Source organism: Pogona vitticeps, chromosome 1 (assembly GCF_051106095.1).
Source record: "Pogona vitticeps strain Pit_001003342236 chromosome 1, PviZW2.1, whole genome shotgun sequence".
Lineage (NCBI taxonomy): Eukaryota > Metazoa > Chordata > Lepidosauria > Squamata > Agamidae > Pogona > Pogona vitticeps.
In genome coordinates, this window is record NC_135783.1 from 267,931,271 (window position 1) to 267,950,786 (window position 19,516).

Below are 19,516 nucleotides of genomic sequence, written 5' to 3' on the forward strand. Positions count from 1 at the left end.
GCCTGCCTCTACATATAGTTGTGGCCAAAAATATTGGCACTCTTGCAGTTCTGTCAGAAAATGCAACCCTTTTCTCAGAAAATTGTTGTAGTTGCAAATGTTTTGGTACTCATATTTTCATTTATTTGGTTTGTGTTGGGACAACACAAAAAAGCCAGAGAAGAAAGTCAAATCTGATACAATCACACACAGAAACCCAAAACTACACTGGCCAAAATTATTGGCATCCTTAATATTTGGTAGGACCCCCTTTGGAAAAAATAATTGAAATCAATCACTTCCTATAACCACGAGTGAGTTTCTTACACCTCTCTACTGGAATTTTGGACTACTCTTCTTTTGCAAACTGCTCCACGGCCTTCAGATTTGAAGGATGCCTTCTCCCAACTGCTCTTTTGAGATCTGCAGATCAGCTTGAATTTGTTGGGAAGTTAATCTGGTTCTGTATGCACCATTCGAACAACCCTTCGATGTAATTTTCCAGTAATTTTGATCTTCCGTTCACATCCAGGGAAGTTAGCTATAGTGCCATGAACTGTAAAGCTCTTAATGATATTGCACACAGTGGACACAGGAACATTAAGATCTCTGGATATGGACTTGTAGCCTTGAGATTGTCTATGTTTTTCCACAATTTTTTCTCTCAAACCCACATACAACTCTTTACACTTCTTTTCTCCATTCTCAGTGTCACACACAACACAAAGGTTGAGTCCACTTTTTTCCATCTTAACTGGTTACAAGTGTGATTACTATATTGCCCACACTTACTTGCGACAGGTATGTCTAAATACAAATTAAAGGAGCATCACATGCTTGAAAAGCAATTATTTCTTACAGTTTACACAGGGTGCCCATAATTCTGGCCAGTGCCTTTTTTGGTTTCTCTGTGGGATTGTATCAGATTTGACTTTTCTTCTCTGTTTTTTTTGTGTTGTTCCAACAGAAAACAAAAAAACCCTAACAGGTAAGTACGAAACATTTGCAACTGCAACAATTTTCTGCGAGAAGGGTTGCATTTTCTGACAGAATTGCAAGGGTGCCAATATTTTTGGCCATGACTGTAGCATAACTGCTTCTTGGGCATCTATGAGAATAACACCTAACCTCAAGGATCCTCAGGATCAAACTGCGTTTTTTACAACTATGTCCAAGAAGCAGCAACAGCTGTATTGTTATTATTCACATATTCACAGTTGAGAAGTGACTGTGGTTTGGAGATAGATAGGCAGAACCACCAGCAACTGGTAATTAAAAGTTGGCTCTGGTGACTGCCTCACTGTCTCGCTTAGTCTTCCCATCTCTGCCCAAACTATGTTGGTTATATTATTGCCGCATGGGAGTGCAGTAGTAGATACTGTGCAGCAGAACAAATCAACATTCTACAAGGCAATTCTAAAAATGGGAGAACCCCAACTAAAAATTTATAATTTATAAAATATATTAGCATAAGCTAATTTTAAGCCTGCAGAGGGTTAGAACCACATTTGCTGAAGAATTCTAATCCACCCATTACACCAAGATTTCCTTTAAAATCTCATTGTTGCTGCTTTGCCACCTACTCAGATCCAGAAAGTTAATACTATGTAGGAACAAGATTACATAGGATTAATATTAAAGGTCAAAGCACATGTTCCTTATAATAATTAGTAGACCAACAGGCATTTCCTGTCTAACCAGAAAAACCTTAGTTAGTACTATGCAAATGAAACATACATTGTACGCACATTTCTCTGCCTATGTCACAATTGGATTTAGTCATCATTTGAATTCTGTTTCTTATCTTAAATGCAAACTGTCTTAAAAATATTAATCTGGAAACACCAAATATATGAATAGATGTATAATGAGAGTGGACACAGGGGATGAGTAACAGTGGCACATCCCTCTCTATCCAACCCAGTATGTGTTGCTGCCTGCCCATACTCTTACATTTTAATCCCAAGTGCAACATTTTATATCTCGTGTCATTTCTATGATTCTATGATTCCTCAATCCCTTATTATAAGTAGGTCCTGAGAAGAAAAGACATTGCTTTTATATAGAGTTGTTGTTACATACTGTCACTTATGGAGATCCTGTGAATGAGTAATGCCCCAAATATCCTGTCAACAGCCCTGCTCAGCTCTTGTAAACTCAAGGTTGTGGCTTCTTTGATTTAACTAATCCAACTCATATTTAGTCTTCCTCTCTTCCTGCTGCCTTCAACGTTTCCCACCTGTTAAATAGTGGATTCATAACTCCATGCCATGAATCAGCATGCCTTTATTCAGCATTCCCAACCAACACGATAAGGCGCTTAGTAAAACACACATGCACATTTATACAATGTTCACCCAAGGAACTGTCCAATTCCAACTCCTACTAATTACCTGAAGCTGGCCAACAACCCAAACTGTTCCTACTCCTACACTCACTACGTAACACTGCCCCGCTTAAAAATCTAGCTACAAATTGTTGTTGTTTAGTCATTAAGTCGTGTCCGACTCTTCGTGACCCCATGGACCAAAGCACTTTCCCAACATCAGGCTCTTTTCAAGGGACTCTTCTCTTCTCATGAGATGGCCGAAGTATTGGAGCCTCAGCTTCAGGATCTGTCCTTTCAGTGAGCACTCAGGCTTGATTTTCTTCAGAACGGATAGGCTTGATCTCCTAGCAGTCCAGGGGACTCTCAAGAGTCTCCTTCAGCACCACAATTCAAAAGCATCAATTCTACGGTAGTCAGCCTTCTTTATGGTCCGACTCTAACTTCCATACATCGCTACTGGAAAAACCATAGCTTTGACTATGTGGACCTTTGTCAGCAAGGTGATGTCTCTGCTTTTTAAGATGTTATCTGGGTTTGTCATTGCTTTCCTCCCAAGAAGCAGGTGTCTTTTAATTTTGTGGCTGCTGTCACCATCCGCAGTGATCATGGAGCCCTAGAAGGTAAACTCTGTCACTGCCTCCATATCTTTCCCTTCCATTTGCCAGGAAATGATGGGGCCAGTGGCCATGATCTTAGTTTTTCTGATGTTGAGCTTCAGATCACATTTTGCGTTCTCCTCTTTCACCTTCATTAGGAGTTTCTTTAACTCCTCCTCACTTTCTGCCATCAGAGTGGTACCATTTTCATATCTGAGGTTGTTGATATTTCTTCCGGCAATCTTAACTCTGGCTTGGGATTCCTCCAGTCCAGCCTTTCACATGATGTATTCTGCATATAAGTTAAATAAGCAGGGAGACAATATACAGCCTTGTCGTACTCCTTTCCCAATTCTGAACCAATCAGTTATTCCATATCCAGTTCTAACTGTTGCTTCCTGTCCCATGTATAGATTTCTCAGGAAATGGGTAAGGTGGTGAGACACTCCCATTTCTTTAAGAATTTGCCACAATTTGCTGTGGTCCACACAGTTTAAGGCTTATGTGTAATCAATGAAGCAGAAGTAGATGTTTCTCTGGAACTCTCTGGCTTTCTCCATAATCTAGTGCATGTTAGGAATGTGGGCTCTAGTTCCTCTGCCCTTTCGAAATCCAGCTTGTACTTCTGGGAGTTCTTTGTCCACATACTGCTGAAGCCTGTCTTGGAGGATTTTGAGCATAACCTTGCTAGCTTGTGAAATGAGTGCAATTGTTCCGTAGTTGGAGCATTCTTTGGCACTGGCCTTCTTTGGGATTGGGATGTAGACTTATCTTTTCCAATCCTCTGGCCACTGCTGAGATTTCCAAACTTGCTAGCATATTGAGTGTAGCACCTTAAAAGCGTCATTTTTTAAGATTTTAAATAGTTCAACTGGAATGCCATCACCCTCCACTGGCCTTGTTGTTAGCTGTGCTTTCTAAGGCCTATTTGACTTCACTCTCCAGGATGCCTAGCTCAAAGTCAGCAACCACACTATCTGGGTTGTCCGGGACATCCAGATCTTTCTGGTATAATTCCTATGTATTCTTGCCACCTTTTCTTGATGTCTTTCTGCTTCTATTAAGTCCCTACCATTTTTGTCCTTTACCATGTCCATCTTTGCACAAAATGTTCCTTTAATATCTCAAATTTTCTTGAACAGATCTCTGGCTTTCCCATTTCTAATATTTTCCTCCATTTCTTTGCACTGTTCATTTAAGAAGGCCCTCTTGTCTCTCCTTGCTATTCTTTGGAAGTCTGCATTTCATCTTCTGTAACTTTCCCTATCTCCCTTGCATTTTGTTTTCCTTCTCTTCTCTACTATTTGTAAGGCCTTGTTGGACAGCCACTTTGCTTTCTTGCATTTTCTTTTCTTTGGGATAGTTTTTGTTGCTGCCTCCTGTACGATGTTACGAGCCTCCATCCAGAGTTCTTCAGGCACTCTGGCCACCAAATCTAGTTCCTTAAATCTGTTCTTCACTTCCACTGTGTATTCATAAGGGATTTGCTTTAGATTTTACCTGACTAGGCCAGTGGTTTTTCCTACTTTCTTCAGTTTAAGCTTGAATTTTGTTATAAGAAGCTAATGATCAGAGCCACAATCACCTCCAGGTCTCATTTTTGCTGACTGTATAGAGCTTCTCCATCTTTGGCTGCCGAGAATATAATCAATCTGATTTCAGTGTTGCCCATCTGGTGATGTCCATGTGTAGAGTCACCTCTTGTGTTGTTGGAAAAGAGTGTTTGTGATGACTAGCTTGTTCTCTTGACAAAACTGGCCTGCCTTGGATTCATATTGAAATCATTCTATCATTTTTGAGACTGTATCCCAGTACAGCTTTTCCTGCTCTTTTGTTAAATATGATAGCTATTCCATTTCTTCTACGGGATTCTTGCCCACAGTAGTAGATATGATAAATGTCTGAATTGAATTCGCCCATTTCCATCCATTTTAGTTCACTGATGCCTGGAATGTCAATATTAATTCTTGCCATCTCCTCTTTGACCACATCCAGCTTACCAAGGTTCATAGATCTTCCATTCCAGGTTCCTATGCAGCATTTTTCTTTGCAGCATCAGACTTTCCTTTCACTTCCAGGCACGTCCACAGCTGAGCGTCCTTTCGGCTTTGGCCCAACCACTTCATTAGCTCTGGAGCTACATGTCCTTGTCCTCCGCTCTTTCTCAGTAGCATGTTGGACGCCTTCCGACCTGAGGGGCTCATCTTCCAGCGTCATATCTTTTAGCCTTTTGTTTCTGTCCATAGAGTTTTCTTGGCAAAGATACTGGAGTGGTTTGCCAGTTCCTACTCCAGGTGGATTGCGTTTAGTCAGAACTCTCCACTATGACTTGTCCATCTTGGGTGTCCCTGCATGGCATAGCCCATAGCTTCTCTGAATTACTCAAGCCCGTTCAGCATGACAAGGCAGCAATCCATGAAGGGGAAAAATACTACACAACAGTAAAAACGAACGGGAAAGAAAAGGTTGCAATCATTGATGATGCACTGGGATCAGTCTGTAAATATGCTGGTTAATGCATTGATTTAAAATCTCATGTGTAATTTCCTGAAGAGGTTTTAAGCCCATACTTAATATTGGAGTAAAAATTTTCAATGTGAGCACACACAGTGATACAAAGATCATATGGCTGAAAATTGATTTAAAATATAGCAGAGCTGAAACTGATACAATTCAGCAGTGTAACCACGCCCTTAGATGTGCTGTGCTGTCAGTATGCATCAGAAAAATCAGTTCATCCTATGCTTCTCTAATGTTCCATTTCCACTTTTGAAAGTTATGTTAACTGTTGCTCTGTTCTGATTTATATTTGACTGGTAAATATGCTTCATTTGGCTTTCTCAGAAGTTGCTGTTCTAATGAAGAGATTTTTGCCCAGAAAAATCTACTAGAATATGATTCTTATGGGTGACTTTTGACTAGTTTAATTCTATTTGGTATATTTCAGAAGTTGCTACTGTATTCTGGGCAGTTTTCTTGAATATGGGATTTTGGACAAGAGGACGTACCAGGATTCTTTTCAATCTTTTGTGGGTTGTTGAATAACTTCCATTGAGCTCTGTGTGAATGACAAATAGGGTTGACTTCTCCTACTCTGAAGTTACTATTCAACGCTTCTATCCGGAAAGGTGTTCGGTTTTTTTTGGGGGGGGGGCAGTAAAAGCACCAAAATGTGGTTTCTGGAGCTATTTAAGGCTTGCTGCATTAGCTCCTTCTAGTCACGTTCCAGTTATTAATTCTTTGGTTCATCCCACCTGGACATTGCCATTCCAGATTGATTTTGTGCAATATTGGTTTTCTGCCAAGAATGGGTACTGGAATGCTCATTCTGAGATTGTTTTGAGGCTTGTTGCACCACACCCGTCGTCTGCTAGCATGGGTAAATTGTGTTTGGTTGTCCTACTCAAATGTTGTTCTGGGCAGTTTTGTTCTTTTGAAACATTGATTTTCTGCCTGGAATAGTTACTAGAATGCTGTTCCTGGGGTTAGGAATGGAGTTGGTGTCTAAAATAATGTATAATGTTTGTCCATCACTTCTCACTAGTTTTGACATCAATTGTTTAATTAGGGTTAGCCTTTACCTAATCTTGATTTTGCAAGCCATTGAGATCTGCAATTAGACACTTAGCAGATATCATATTAGGTTCATATGGGACATTTTTTTAAAAATGATTCAGTTCTATGGTAGTGTTACCAACATAAGACATGGGAACCCACCGTTCCTGTGTTTGGTTCATGTGCTTCCATTTCTGTTGAAAGGATTGGTATTGTTGCTGCTAATATTTTTAAGTCTAATGGCTGTCAGTAAGCAAATAAGCCCTACCACCCAAGTATGTTATAAGTGAGCATTTTTGACAGATAGGCAAGAATATAAATTAAACAAATAAAAAAACAATACCTTGGCAGTTCACACCATTTGTTGGCTGAACAGGTGTTTGGCACTTCCCACCGTCTCCTCCATCAGGCACCCACTCAGAGGCAGCGATTCTCTGCCCCACCTCTTCCTGGCACTGCCTCTGAACGTGCACTTGCTAGAGGAAGCAGGGTTGGGAAAACGCCAAACATCTGATCTCACAGAACACAAAGCACGTAAAATCCTGTCTTTGCCTGATAAACTAGTCTGAAAGTATGGAAATCTGTATAATCCAAGGGGCAGGGGCGGGGGCAGGGAAGAGAAACCTGCAGTTTGTTATTACAGTATGGAATTCATACAGAACTTACGGGAAAAGACGGATAATATTTCTCATTAGAATCGGTTGCAGTATGATGCAAACATAGCTAATAACTGCACACTTCTTTTGTCTCATTTCCATCTCTGTTTAAGGAGGTTTTCTAGGTTACTTAAGCAATTCAGATAAAAGGAACACTTACATACTTCTTACATGTATGTGTTGAGAAACAAAGATTGTTTTGATTAAAGGAAGTGTTTTTTAACATACAGCAGGCTGCTGCACCTCTTGTCTACCAGCTGTTTTCCATGTTCCAGCCACCTGTGTCAAGAATAGATTTAATATGTATGGCACCTGCAGAATTCCTACTAGACATGTGGGATGTTTAATTTCAACATGAATTAAGCCATTGTAAAGAGCATCTTTATATTTTTATTAAGCATTTCTTAAGTTTTCATTCAAGTAGGCTAGTATTCTGATAGTTTACTAGGAAATTATGCATTCTCCACAGAAATTGATACCTGTCACGTAAGTCCTTCGTTTCCTTGTTAGTACTGCGAAGTTGGCGTCGAGGTTTATCAGGTGTATATCAAAACATCTTGAGGCAAAACTCTTAAGGCGCTATAAAGGAGTATACATACAGTATAGGCTAATTAAATAAGGAAAATAACTCGTATATGCCCCCCCCGCCCGCCCCAAACAGCCCAGTAACAAGAACACGAGTTGACAGGGAAAGGGTATTACATCCAGTGTTATGGAGTAGCCTCCCAACACGAAACGTGGCTACCGTGGGAAGGGGGAATCTGGCAACAACGAGTGGAGAGAGCCAACTCCATCCCAGGCCTTTCCTGAGGTCCGCCGCCTTCGGAAGAGGCTCTTCGGTGGCGGCGGAAGACTGCCGCGGACGAGGATTATTCGCCTTCCCCAAACTCCCTTCCCGGACAAGGAATGGCGAATCCAACACCGGGGAACGGAAAAGCATCTTAATTCCCAAGCAAAGACAGGGCTCGAACACGAGGTTTAGCGCGCCGGGCGCCTAGCACCGGCGGCGGAGGCACCAGCCTGTGGGGGCCGCCAGCTCCAAGGTAATAACTGACAAGGCCCGACCGAAACGCAGCTGCGCCCGCCCGCCGCTTCGTCCATCTCCTCGCTTCCTATTGGTTGAGCTCGTTCCGCAACTTACGGGCAACCGCATCCCTCCCCGCTGAACCGACATGTGGGAACTGAGCCTCCGCGACCCCTTGGCCAATCAGCGGTGGCGTGCGTGTCGTGGGGAATGACGTGTCCAGGAGCCTATAACAGTGTCGCCCTCTCGAAGTTGGTTCGCAGCCAATAGCAGTCTCGGGTTCCCCTCTCTCCACCCGCCAGTTTGCAGGACCGCCGCTCGGTAAAGCGGCACAGACAAGTAAGTGAAGGGGGCTGCGTTCCTTCTCAGAAGAAGGGAGGGAGGGAGGGAGGCAGGCGAGTCCGTGGGGTGGGCGGGTGGACGAGTCAAGACGCGGGCAGCGCGAGACGGCAGCAGCAGCAGCAACCGCCGCCGCGACCACCGGGAAGCTGAAAGGCTCCTCTGACGGGCGCGCGACAGGACAGAGGGGTTGGTTGAGGGGAACGGCGGTGGGGGGGAGGAAGGAAGGAGACCGCTGGCAGTGGGAGGATCGCTCCGGAAAGACGGTGGCGCCTCAGCTGATGGCTGTTGGATGCGGGTCGGTGGGTGGGTGGCTGGCTCGCTGGATGGAGAGGGCCGGGCGACGGGGAAGGGAAGCGTAGCCGGCGGTGGGGGAGGAGGAGGAGGAGGGGAGGATGGACGCAGAGCGGGTTTCTGAGGAGAAGCAAGGAGGCCTCGGGTGGGCCCTGGAGTCTTCTCTGAGGCGAATGACGGGAGAGGGAGAAAGCATTATGGGATGGAGATCCCTCGGGAAGCGCAACGTGGTGAGTGGGTAGCTTGGAGGGTTGGGGGAGGGCAACCGCCTTGTGTGGGCTGAGGAGGGGCGGGCTCTATCCTGTGCACTTAACGTCGCCCAGTTACACTGGGGAGGGGGGCATCTCCCGCCTTCTTTTCCTTTTCCTAGCAAAGGCGTATGAGACAAAAGTTAAGTAGTGGAGGGATGGGACTTTGAATAAACTCTTGCAGACCCCTAGGTTCTCCTGTGTGAGGAAGGAGTCGTTGGGGAGGCTCAGCTGGAGAGGAGAGAGGCGAGGACCTTGTGGCTGCCCTTTCTGTGGGATCGAGGGAGGCCCTTCCGTGTGGAAAGGCACAGGTGGGCAGGGTTGCAGAGGAGGGCAGAGGTGCATGGCTTGGCTGGAGTGCCTGGGGACATATCGGAGCAGCGGTTGCCCAAAGCATCACATAACTTTGAGGAAGTTTCCCCAAAGGTTTGACTTTGTATCCCCCTCTCGGAACAATTAGTACAAATCCACTCTGGGCATTTCTTTCTCTCTCAAGAGGTAGCAAAAGTGCATCTGTAGATAATGTCTGTACAGTTGTATATGGAGCTGTCATCAACAGATGTAGGGCAAAATTCAAGAAAATTGTATCACTTAGCACTCTCCCTCTGAAAAACAAGATGGCTTTTAGGCAAATATTTTGCATGGGAAATTATTTTCCATTCATAGTTACTATTGTGCCTAGAGAATAGGATTACAATGGGGTGTGGTGACACCAGCTCCACCCTTAGTGTGTTATCTTACTTTTTAAATGTATTGTTTCCTTTGGGTGGGGCCGTGTGCAGGGATTAAAGAATACTGGTCGACTTTCAAAGCAACTCTCAGCCTGCCACTACAGTAGTCAGATACGAATTTCTTGGTATGAGTTTTCTCTCCTGCTGATCCTTTTTATAAATACAGTAACAGTAAAAAGAAAACCTTCAGCATCTCAGAAAGGAATTGAGTGTCTTAATAGTAAGAGAGAAGTACAATTGGAGTTAACTTTGGGCAACCAAGGTATACAGGAAGGAACTAAGAAGAAACTTGAGTTTTTGCAACTGAAAAAATTGTAACTCTAGTTATATTTTTGCAGTCAGCCCAATTTTCTTTTTGTAGCCTTACTTAATATGTTCAAGTTTGCCTATTCATTACTGAAGAATTCTAGAGTTCCTTGAGTATAGAAAGAGCTATAAAGACTGTTGATGGTGTTTTGTGGTATAGTAGTAAGAGCCCATTGGGAGTACTGTATATTTGGATATCACAGTTCAAAATGATGGAAACAAAATTTATTTCTTAAAAAAGTTGTATGATGAAGGAAGGAATTGGATATGTTATTCAAAATGAAAGAGTTATACATTGAAAGTATTCTATTATTTTAAAGACTGCTAGTAGGGTAGCTATTGTGTATTATGCTACAGTGGATAAAAGCAAAATTTCAGAATAATGGAAAATGATATCTAATGTCAAATGTAGAAAACATTGAGCACTGAGGAAAGTTAGATAAAGGGAAAGGAAGGCTTGAAAAGAGCATGCTGGCTTAATAGCTCAGTGGTTTACATATCTGATTGCAGAGCGAGAGGTTGGGAGTTTCCCACTGTGCCTTGGTGAAAAGAGCCAGTCTGTGTAGTCACGGGCAAACTGCACAGTCCCAGGGTCGCTCTAGAAAAAGGGAATGATAAACCACTTCTCTGTATTCACTACATAAATAACCCTGAAAAAGATTCCCATAAGTCTAAATCAGTTTGATGGCATGCAATTCATCTGCTTCTTTTCTTCTGTTTCTTCTGATTCTTATTGAAAAAAGCATGTCAGACCTTTATTTTTTAGGTCACAGATTATGTTAGGGATAATTGTGACTTTCATTCATTGCTTTCCTTATTTTTGACGGTAGATTCAGAAGCTACCTGTTTGCTCAAAAATGTGATTGCCTGTCTTATACGCTGTATCTCTGTAGTAAATCTTAATTATTTTGCACATATTTAACACATTTGTCCACCTGCACACACATATAGATTTTTAAACATGTAACTGTTTTAATCTCAGACTAAACATTTCAGTAACATTTGAAGAAAAGAGCAAAAGAAGAGACTTGTTGCACTTTAAAGACTAATTGTCAAAATCCTATTGCAGTTTTCAGTCATGTAAGGGAAATTGTGTAAGTCTTAGTGATGGATTGCTGTTCATTAATGAGGTGCTGATTCAGTGACAAGCGATTTTTCTTACACAAGTGTACATCAACAGTGGAAGTCTGGCCATAGATATATTTTAGCCTAAGTCTTCGTGGATTACATAAAATGTTTGATTGTCAACTGCATTAAAAAAATTTTCCCCTCCTTTCTCAATGGTTTACAGCAAATAGCAAAAACAGTTTTAGATCTTATTGTAGTTCTTCAACAGCAAATTTGACATTGCTCAGTTCATGAAATACAGTGGTACCTTGCAAGACGATTACTCTTCAAAACGACGAATCTGCTTGACGACAAGGTTTTGTGATTGCCATTTTGCTTTGCAAAACAGTGATTCCTATGGGGGAATTTCGCTGGATGATGATATGGCTCGTGCTTCGCGGACCGTTTTTTTTCGCAAGAAGACTATCTTTACAGCTGATTGACAGCTTCGCAAAATGGCTTCCCTAGGGGGGATCTTCGCTGGACAGGTGTTTTTGGGCCCGTTTTTTGCAAGACAGCGATTTAAAACCGCTGATTGGCGCTTTGCAAAGTGGCTTCCCTATGGGCGATCTTCGCTGGACAACGACGATTTTTCCCCATTGGAACGCATTAAACAGGTTTCAATGCATTCCAATGGGGAAACGCTTTTCGCTAGACGATTTCACTAAACAGCGATTTTCAAGGAACAAATTATCGCTGTCATGCGGGGCACCACTGTATATATATTTTTATTAAATTTCTATCTCACGCATCTAGTGGCAAGCCACCACACTAGGCATCTTACAGCAAAAATACATACAATTAAGAACAATAAATGTAAATAACAAATAACAGAAAAGGAATAACCACACCCCTATAACCAACCTTCATCTAAGAAAACACAACCAATTCCCAGAATGGGTGTGTTGAATGTTCAGGTGAAACTTGTAAAAAAACCAGTTTGATTTAGCTCTGCCCTTTGTCCTATTATGTACTTCTTTGGTTTCTGACAAATAGAATTTTATTTATGCTATTGAATTCATTTGTGTTACTAACAGAGCATGGCAATGCATGTCTCCTGAGATTCAAGTTCTAATGGTTCAGTGGTTTCAGTGGAACTTACTTTCAGAAAAGTCTGTATAAAATGGTACTGTAGCTGATATAGTCCAACTCTGTTTTTCTGAGAGATGAGATTTGCGACATTGGTAACTATTAACAATAAGGTTTAGAAGAAACTCTGAGAGGAATACTTGGGATTTGTTACTTTTACAGATCCATTGTGTACAGAGGTGTTTCAGATACTATTGCTGTCTACAACTATACGTTGTAGAGCTTCCACTATATGTTATTGCCTAACATTTTGATGTCTCCATATTTTACTTAACTGATCATATATTTCTCATAGTGATGGCAGTTCCACTCGCAAATGCTTGTTGTTGTTTAGTTGTTATGTTGTGCTCAACTCTTTGTGGTCCCATGGACCAGAGCATGCCAGGCCCACCTGTCTTCCATTGCCTCCTGGAGTTTGGTCAAATTCATGTTGGGAGCTTCAATGACACTGTCCAACCATCTCATCCTCTGTCTTCCCCTTCTCCTCTTGCCTTCACACTTTCCTAACATCAGGGTGTTTTCCAGGGAGTCTTCTCTTCTCATGAGATGGCCAAAGTATTGGAGCCTCAGCTTCAGGATCTGTCCTTCCAGTGAGCACTCAGGGTTGATTTCCTTCAAAATGGATAGGTTTGTTCTTGCAGTCCAGGGGACTCTCAGGAGTCTCCTCAAACACCACAATTGAAAAGCATCAGTTCTTCAGTGTTCAGCCTTCTTTATGGTCCAGGTCTCACTTCCATACATTGCTACTGGAAAAACTATAGCTTTGACTATGCGGACCTTTGTCAGCAAGGTGATGTCTCTGCTTTTTAAGATGCTGTCTAGGTTTGTCATCGCTTCCCAAATACTACATGATTATAATTTATATAGGCATGTAGCATGAACAGTGTTTTTAGTTTTTAATGTTTATATCCTAAATTTGTGCCCTAGCTGAGCATTTTAGATTACTTATTCTCTTAGTATCATAACAGTGCTTTGTAATTTTTCAGAATATGTTTGTTGTGGTTTTGGGACAGAACTTGAAAAACAAACAACAATCAGATCAAATAATGTGTAAAGTAATATAGGAGTATATTAATGAACAATTTGAATCCCCACTTGGCTGTAGAAACTCATTTAGTATAGTAAATTTAGAATAGTAAATATCTCCCCCTGAAAGCCTTACTAGGATCATTGTAAATTAGTTCCAAGTTGATGGCACATCAGAAACACAAATTAGATTCAAATGTTGTAAGCCATATGTTTTTAAGCTGTGGTCTGTGAACCCCTGGGAGACTGTGATTGGGTTCTTGTTCTAAATCTAGCAGTTCCTCCTCTTTGACGCCATTAACCACAGGAAGCATGACATTATTAACAGAACCTTTAGTATCATTAGGAGGGGATGGGTGTACAGTAACTTCTGTGGGTCCAATAAAACTGTTTAACATGGGTGAACCAGTCCATAACGTAGAGTTCCATCTGGTTTGTTCTCTCTCTTAATGTGACAACATCCCGAATCACTCCCAATCATTCAGCTTCCTCAACAGAGTGCTCTTTGCCACGCATATGATCCCACAGCATGGGTGGAGCCCCCACTCTCCTTCTCGGGGTATCTCTCTAGGAGGGATAGGCTTTGGCCACACCACATTCCTCCAGGGTCCCTTCCCCCTCAGATAAACATAGACCGTCCATTCTAGAGGGTTCAGCTCCCCTAACTGTATCTCAACACCTGTGGCTCCACGTCCATGTGTGGATCTGCCCCCTCTATCACTGTCTTTTCCCTCTCTCTTTGGGAAAGAGAATACATAAAGCTCCTCTCTCTTATCTTGCCTTTTACTCTTCTCACTTTCCTCTTCCCTCTGGTCTATCCATTCTCCGGACTCACAACTCCTCTGTCTTCCCGCCTTTTCCTCCCACTCCATCGTCACTGGAAAACCCTCCACTATAGGCTGTTCTCCTACTGCCTTCTCCTTAGCCTGATCATCTTCAGGTGATATCTCTTGCAGTCCCTGGGGTAATTTAAGTAATGCAGTGTCCGCCCTTTCTATTTGAGACAATGGAGGGCACGCTCACTTCCACTTGAGACAATGGAGGGCACGCTCACTTCCAGAAATGCCCACTCTAATTGGTTCCTCTTCACGGGGATCATGAAATCCTCAAAGGGGGTCTGTGAAGGCTTGAAGAAATTTTATGTACCCTCTAATTTTCAGCTTTGCTGGGTGGGGCTCTGCCTCTTGTGTACCTTCTCTCCTCTGTGTGTGTACAACTCCCCCCCCCGCATGCACATGGGATTCCGTCACAACCGAAATCAAAATGGCTGCATGGAAGAGGAGGAGGAAAGCTGCGCAGAGAGGGTAGCTGCGCAGAGAGGGTAGAGTCATGCATGCAGTCACATGTCTTTTGAAGAAAGAAAGAAAGAAAAAGAAAGAAAATGTAGACCAACATTTTAATTTCCTTTGCTGTTTGTGTAAAACTTAGCTTTTCTAACGTACTGCCTCCATTAAAAACAAACAAAAGTAAACATTGGTTATGAAAATACTTGGTAGCAAATAATTGTTTGCTGTTTCTGTACATGTGGAGAACATACATGTGAATGAAGCTGAGTGGCTGAGAGACACCACAGGACATTTCTTGCTACTGTGCAGACATTCAAAAGCCACAGGAAGAGAGAGTTGGAGTCATTCCGTGTCAGTGTGAGTGACTGTTCAGACAGGCTACATGATCATGTTTCTTCTGTGTCTGCTAAGAGAACTGTTTAGTTATAGTTGGGTAAAATGATTTTTGATATTATCGCAATTAGTTTTATAACAATACATTTTGGCTGAGCCGCAGAATGGATCACTGGCTGAATTTGAAACTTAAAAGGTCTGATGTTGTTGATGAGGGTACATCCTGTTCAAAGCAAAATGAAGCTTCTTCCAGTCATTTAAAAAGTATTACTGTTATAGCCAGGAATATCTGTCAATGAGACACTTCATGACAAACTTTAAATAAATATTTGATGCACTTTAGGGTCTTAAATCTTAAGTCTTGGTGGTCTGTAGCAACAAAAGATATTTAAAGTGAGTCTTTGGTACAGAAAAGATTAAGAACTGCTGCTGTAAGCAATACAAAATCCCGCATGAAGACTCAAAACTCAGAACCACAAAAACTATCTTTTGTTTTCAATTCCTATTGCCAAAAGGACTTTGCTATTTATGTACACCATACTTTCAGTGTGGGGAAATCAGCAGCAGGTTGTCTGAGGAAGAGCTTTAACTGTTGGTAAGTTTAAGAAAGGGTTTTTTTTAGTGTCTTTGGACCCCAGTAATTTAAATCTTGAAAAGAAAAAGCTTGCTCTAAAAGTTAGGATGCCAGCATATTTATTTCTGAATTTGCATTTCATCTTTTTCTTCTGGCCTTTCCCCAGTTAACAGCATAGTGGTTGCACTTTGTATCAGTTGTTCTTTCTGGTAACTCTTCATAGACAGTTCCACAGAACATGTTATAATCATTTAGCCTGGATACTATCTCAGCTGAATATAAACCATTTTGATATCGGAAATAGTACCATGCTGTGATACCGTGTTTCTCCGATAATAAGACACTGTCTTATTATCTTTTGGGGGAAAGAAAAGGGCAGAGGGCTTATTTTCGGGGGAGGGCTTATTTTAATGACCCGTCATTAAAATAAGCCCTCCCCCAAAAATGTGATCTGAAGAGAAACCAGAGCATTTTTCCCCGAAAGCTGGCGACAGCCGCACCAGCAGCAGCGGCATTGGCGGCGGCGGTGGCTACTTGGGCTCGGCCAGGGAGGAGACGGAGGCTGGGGAAAGGCAGCGGCTGAGAAGAACTGGGCTTCTCCTTCCTGCTTTCCTGCTTGGTTCCTCTCGCTTTCTGGCTCTCTCCGAAGCCCTCACCGCTGGGGAAGCGAAACGAGGAGGAAGGGGAGCCAAAAAGGCGGGCTTTGCTGGGAAGGGGGAAGACACAGCGAGCGAGCGTGCCTGCTTGGCTTGCAGGCGATGCTCCTCGCTTTGCTGCCTTGGTCGCCTCCTCCCCTCCGCCTTGAAGCTTTTGTTCTCCTCCTCTCTGGTCCGGGGGCAGGAGCGCCCGTGCGGCGCCCGCGGGGCTCGTGCCTCTCTCTCCCTCGCGCGCCGGGCAGGGGAGTTCCAGGCGGAGGAGGAGCTGTTGGCTCCCGGGATCCCGTTCGGCGCGCCCTGAGACGAAAGCACTGCCATGAAGGGCGAAGCTCTGCTTTCTCCCTACTGCATTCTGCTCTGCTGAAGGGATGTTTTTTCGCACCCTCGGTAAGCTTACCCAGGGCGCGAGTAGGGTAATAGGGCTTATTTTCGGGGGAGGGCTTACTTTAGAGGAATCCTACAAATTAAGGGGAGGGCTTACTTTCGGGATAGGTCTTATTATCGGAGAAACACGGTACTATAATGTATTCTTAGCCTCTCCTGGATTTGTTCTCAGGCTAAGTACTAGCCTGTGAAAACACTATGCATCTCTTCTGAATCTGGTATTTCAAACACCAACCACGCTTCCACTTGTCTGGATTGCTTTTTATTTGGATCAACATTGTCCAGCCCTTTATCCAACCCATTAGAGTCAGAACCCTAACAAGGCCTACTGATACTCCCCAAGGTAGAAAAGAGAGACAAAGGTGGCAGTCATCCACTTATTTAACATGCTATAACTTAACATCTCCAGGTTGACTCCAACTTACAGTGGTGCCTCGCTTGATGATTATCTCGTTAGATGAGGAAATTGCTTGACGATGAAGTTTTTGCGATCGCAAAACGATGTTTTAATAGGCAAAATCGCTTAAGGATGATTGGTTCCCTGCTTCGGGAATCGATTTTTTGCTTAACTACAATCTTTATAGCTGATCGTCGGGTCTTCAAAATGGCCGCCGGCTGTTTAAAATGGCTCTCCACTGTGTTTTAGGATGGATTCCTCGCTTTACAGGCACCGAAAATGGCCGCCCTATGGAGGATCTTTGCTGGACACTGAGGTGTTTCGCCCATTGGAACACATTGAACCAGTTTTCAGTGCATTTCAATGGGCTTTTTCGTTTCGCTTGACGAGGATTTCGCTTAACAGCGATTTGAACAGAATGAATTATCCTGGTCAAGCGAGGCACCACTGTATAAGCAGTTGGAGAAACGTAACACAAAACAAAACAAAAAACTGGAATGTTTTCCCAGAACAGCAATTATTGCTAGGAGAATGGAAACAAAATGCTATTTAGCTTGAAGAGATGTTGGTACACAGCATGACAGTCCTTTTCAAGTTTGAAAGGCTGGCCCATTGATGAAGGAGCAAATTCATGTTTCTTCAGAAATCTAATTTGAAATATGTTTAAATTACAAGAAAAGGGATTTCAGCAAAACTTCAGAAAGAACTTTGTGGCAACACAAGCTGCTTTACAGTGGAAAAATTTTCCTTGGAATATTGTGAATTCTGTTTTTTTAGGTCTTTTATAGAATAAATTGTTTGCTGTTAGAGACACTGTAGCGGTCAATTCTCTGCATTAGGAATAGATTGGATTATGGTCTTTGAGGTTAGTTCCAGCTCTGTGGTTCAATGTAAGATTGTGTTTAGAATGAGCAACACTGAAAGCTAACAAGAATGGGATAGTGCAGTAATGTTAAGTTTTTCAAATACATAGATTTCTGATAGAATGTATATATTTCTATATTATCATCTCTACTAATGTTGTTTTCAGTCGGTGCAGTCAACTGTGTCATGGAACAGACGTTTCTCCTTGCATTCTCCTCATTTATGGACCTCATTTTCATCCATATTGAGTTACAAAGCCATCTTGAAAAGATCTATATGTAGACAGTAAACTTTGTGATGTGTCCAAAGTAAACAAACCTTAGACTTTGAAACTTTCAGTATGATGCATGGGAAACAAATAATGTGTATGGGAATGTGGAATGTGCAGCTGATCTAGATAGATGGCAAATGGGTCTTTGGTTTGCAGTGGCTGTGTCTGAATGCTTTGTATTTCTAATTGGATTAAAATATACCTATACTGAGGGTTTCTTCAGAAAAAAATATCACCCTTGAAGGACATACCATTCTGATGATTAAAATAAAAATAATAATTTGTTACGGATAGGAAGCCTGTGTATTACAACTTTAAACAGAATTTTTAAACCTCTGTTTCTTTTCAGCCCAGTTTTCTACTTCCTGTTGCCTTTTTAAAAAAGTGCTCTCATCACTACCATTTCTGTTTTTCATTCCTCTGAGAACAGACATTGCTGCTCATGTAGCTGCCCTTTTTCTCTTGGATTGCTTCGCTCTCATTGCACTGCTGCTGCTTAAGATGTGCTGTAGTTTTCCCCAGTGATATCACCCAAGCTGGAAATTAGAATGTGGTTGGATGAGCTGTGGGTTTTTTAAAAAAACTTCCCATCACCACAGACAATAGTCCTCTGACGTCTGCCAGATGTTCACTCTTTTTCTTCTGTTTAAAGGTGAATACATCTGTTTATTGTCAGGTATGGGCAGCTGTGTCAGCCTAGATAATATGTCTACCTTCGTGTCCCATGAGATTATGGGAGCTGCAGTCTGAAAATAACGGGGGAGGGGGCACCATGCCCTAGTGTAAGTGATCCAGACTGCATTCTCAAATATAAGAGTGTGCAGTAAGAGGGTCTAAGGAATACTGTATGTCTATCTCTAAAAAAGGTAGAGAGGTCTGGGTGGATATTTTCTGCTAGGTGTTTATCCACTTAGGTTATCTGAGTGTGGATAACTGAGAGTGCCAAGATGCATATTTTTGTTAAATTGAATCAAATTGCTTTTCTGTTAATGAGAGCTTACAGGTAGTGCACACTGCTTAAGCTCTGTTTTCTATTGCATATTCTAAGTTGGTGATTAGACATGGTGTAAATCTGGATTAGAATTCTTCTAGCTTTAGAGGAATAACTACTATTCTGTGTCCTGCTTATCCCAAGTGTAAAGTCCATTCTCTTTTTTTAACTGACTTTGAAGACTAACTCTCTCAGCTTGGGCTCATGGAAAAGAAGCAGCCTACCACACTCTTGCTTTTTCAAAAATTCTATTAACCATGTTTGGGGTTGAGGATCCTACAAAGATGTAACATTTCTGAAGCCAAAGGCTTTCCCAGACCTGCCTGACGAAGTTGTAAATTTATTTTTGAACGTTCAGCATGCAAATCATTTGCTCTAACAATACAGTATAGTCTTTCATGTGAAAGGCATAGCCTTTCTTGCCTTTCCTCTAATTTCAGGCTCCAAAAGGCATTGTTGCTACTTCTTTCCTTAAAATCTG

The 19,516-nt window shown here is 42.2% G+C and overlaps 1 protein-coding gene across 8 annotated transcripts in view; it reads left to right on the top strand.

Annotated features, from left to right (window-relative positions):
- The first annotated feature begins 8,256 nt into the window (after positions 1-8,256).
- FAR1 (fatty acyl-CoA reductase 1) overlaps positions 8,257-19,516 on the top strand; it is a 55,430-nt gene continuing 44,170 nt past the window's right edge. For 2 of the 8 annotated variants that reach the window (XM_020797185.3, XM_078383973.1), the window contains exon 1: positions 8,257-8,478. Coding sequence is in view for 4 of the 8 variants with exons in the window: in XM_020797182.3 (XP_020652841.1) it covers positions 8,874-9,002 (129 nt within the window). In the remaining 4 variants the exon portion in view is untranslated. Of the gene's footprint in view, positions 8,479-8,540; positions 8,668-8,745; positions 9,003-19,516 lie in introns of those variants that run through there. The other 6 variants (XM_020797186.3, XM_078383975.1, XM_020797182.3 and 3 more) reach the window with 5 other exon arrangements.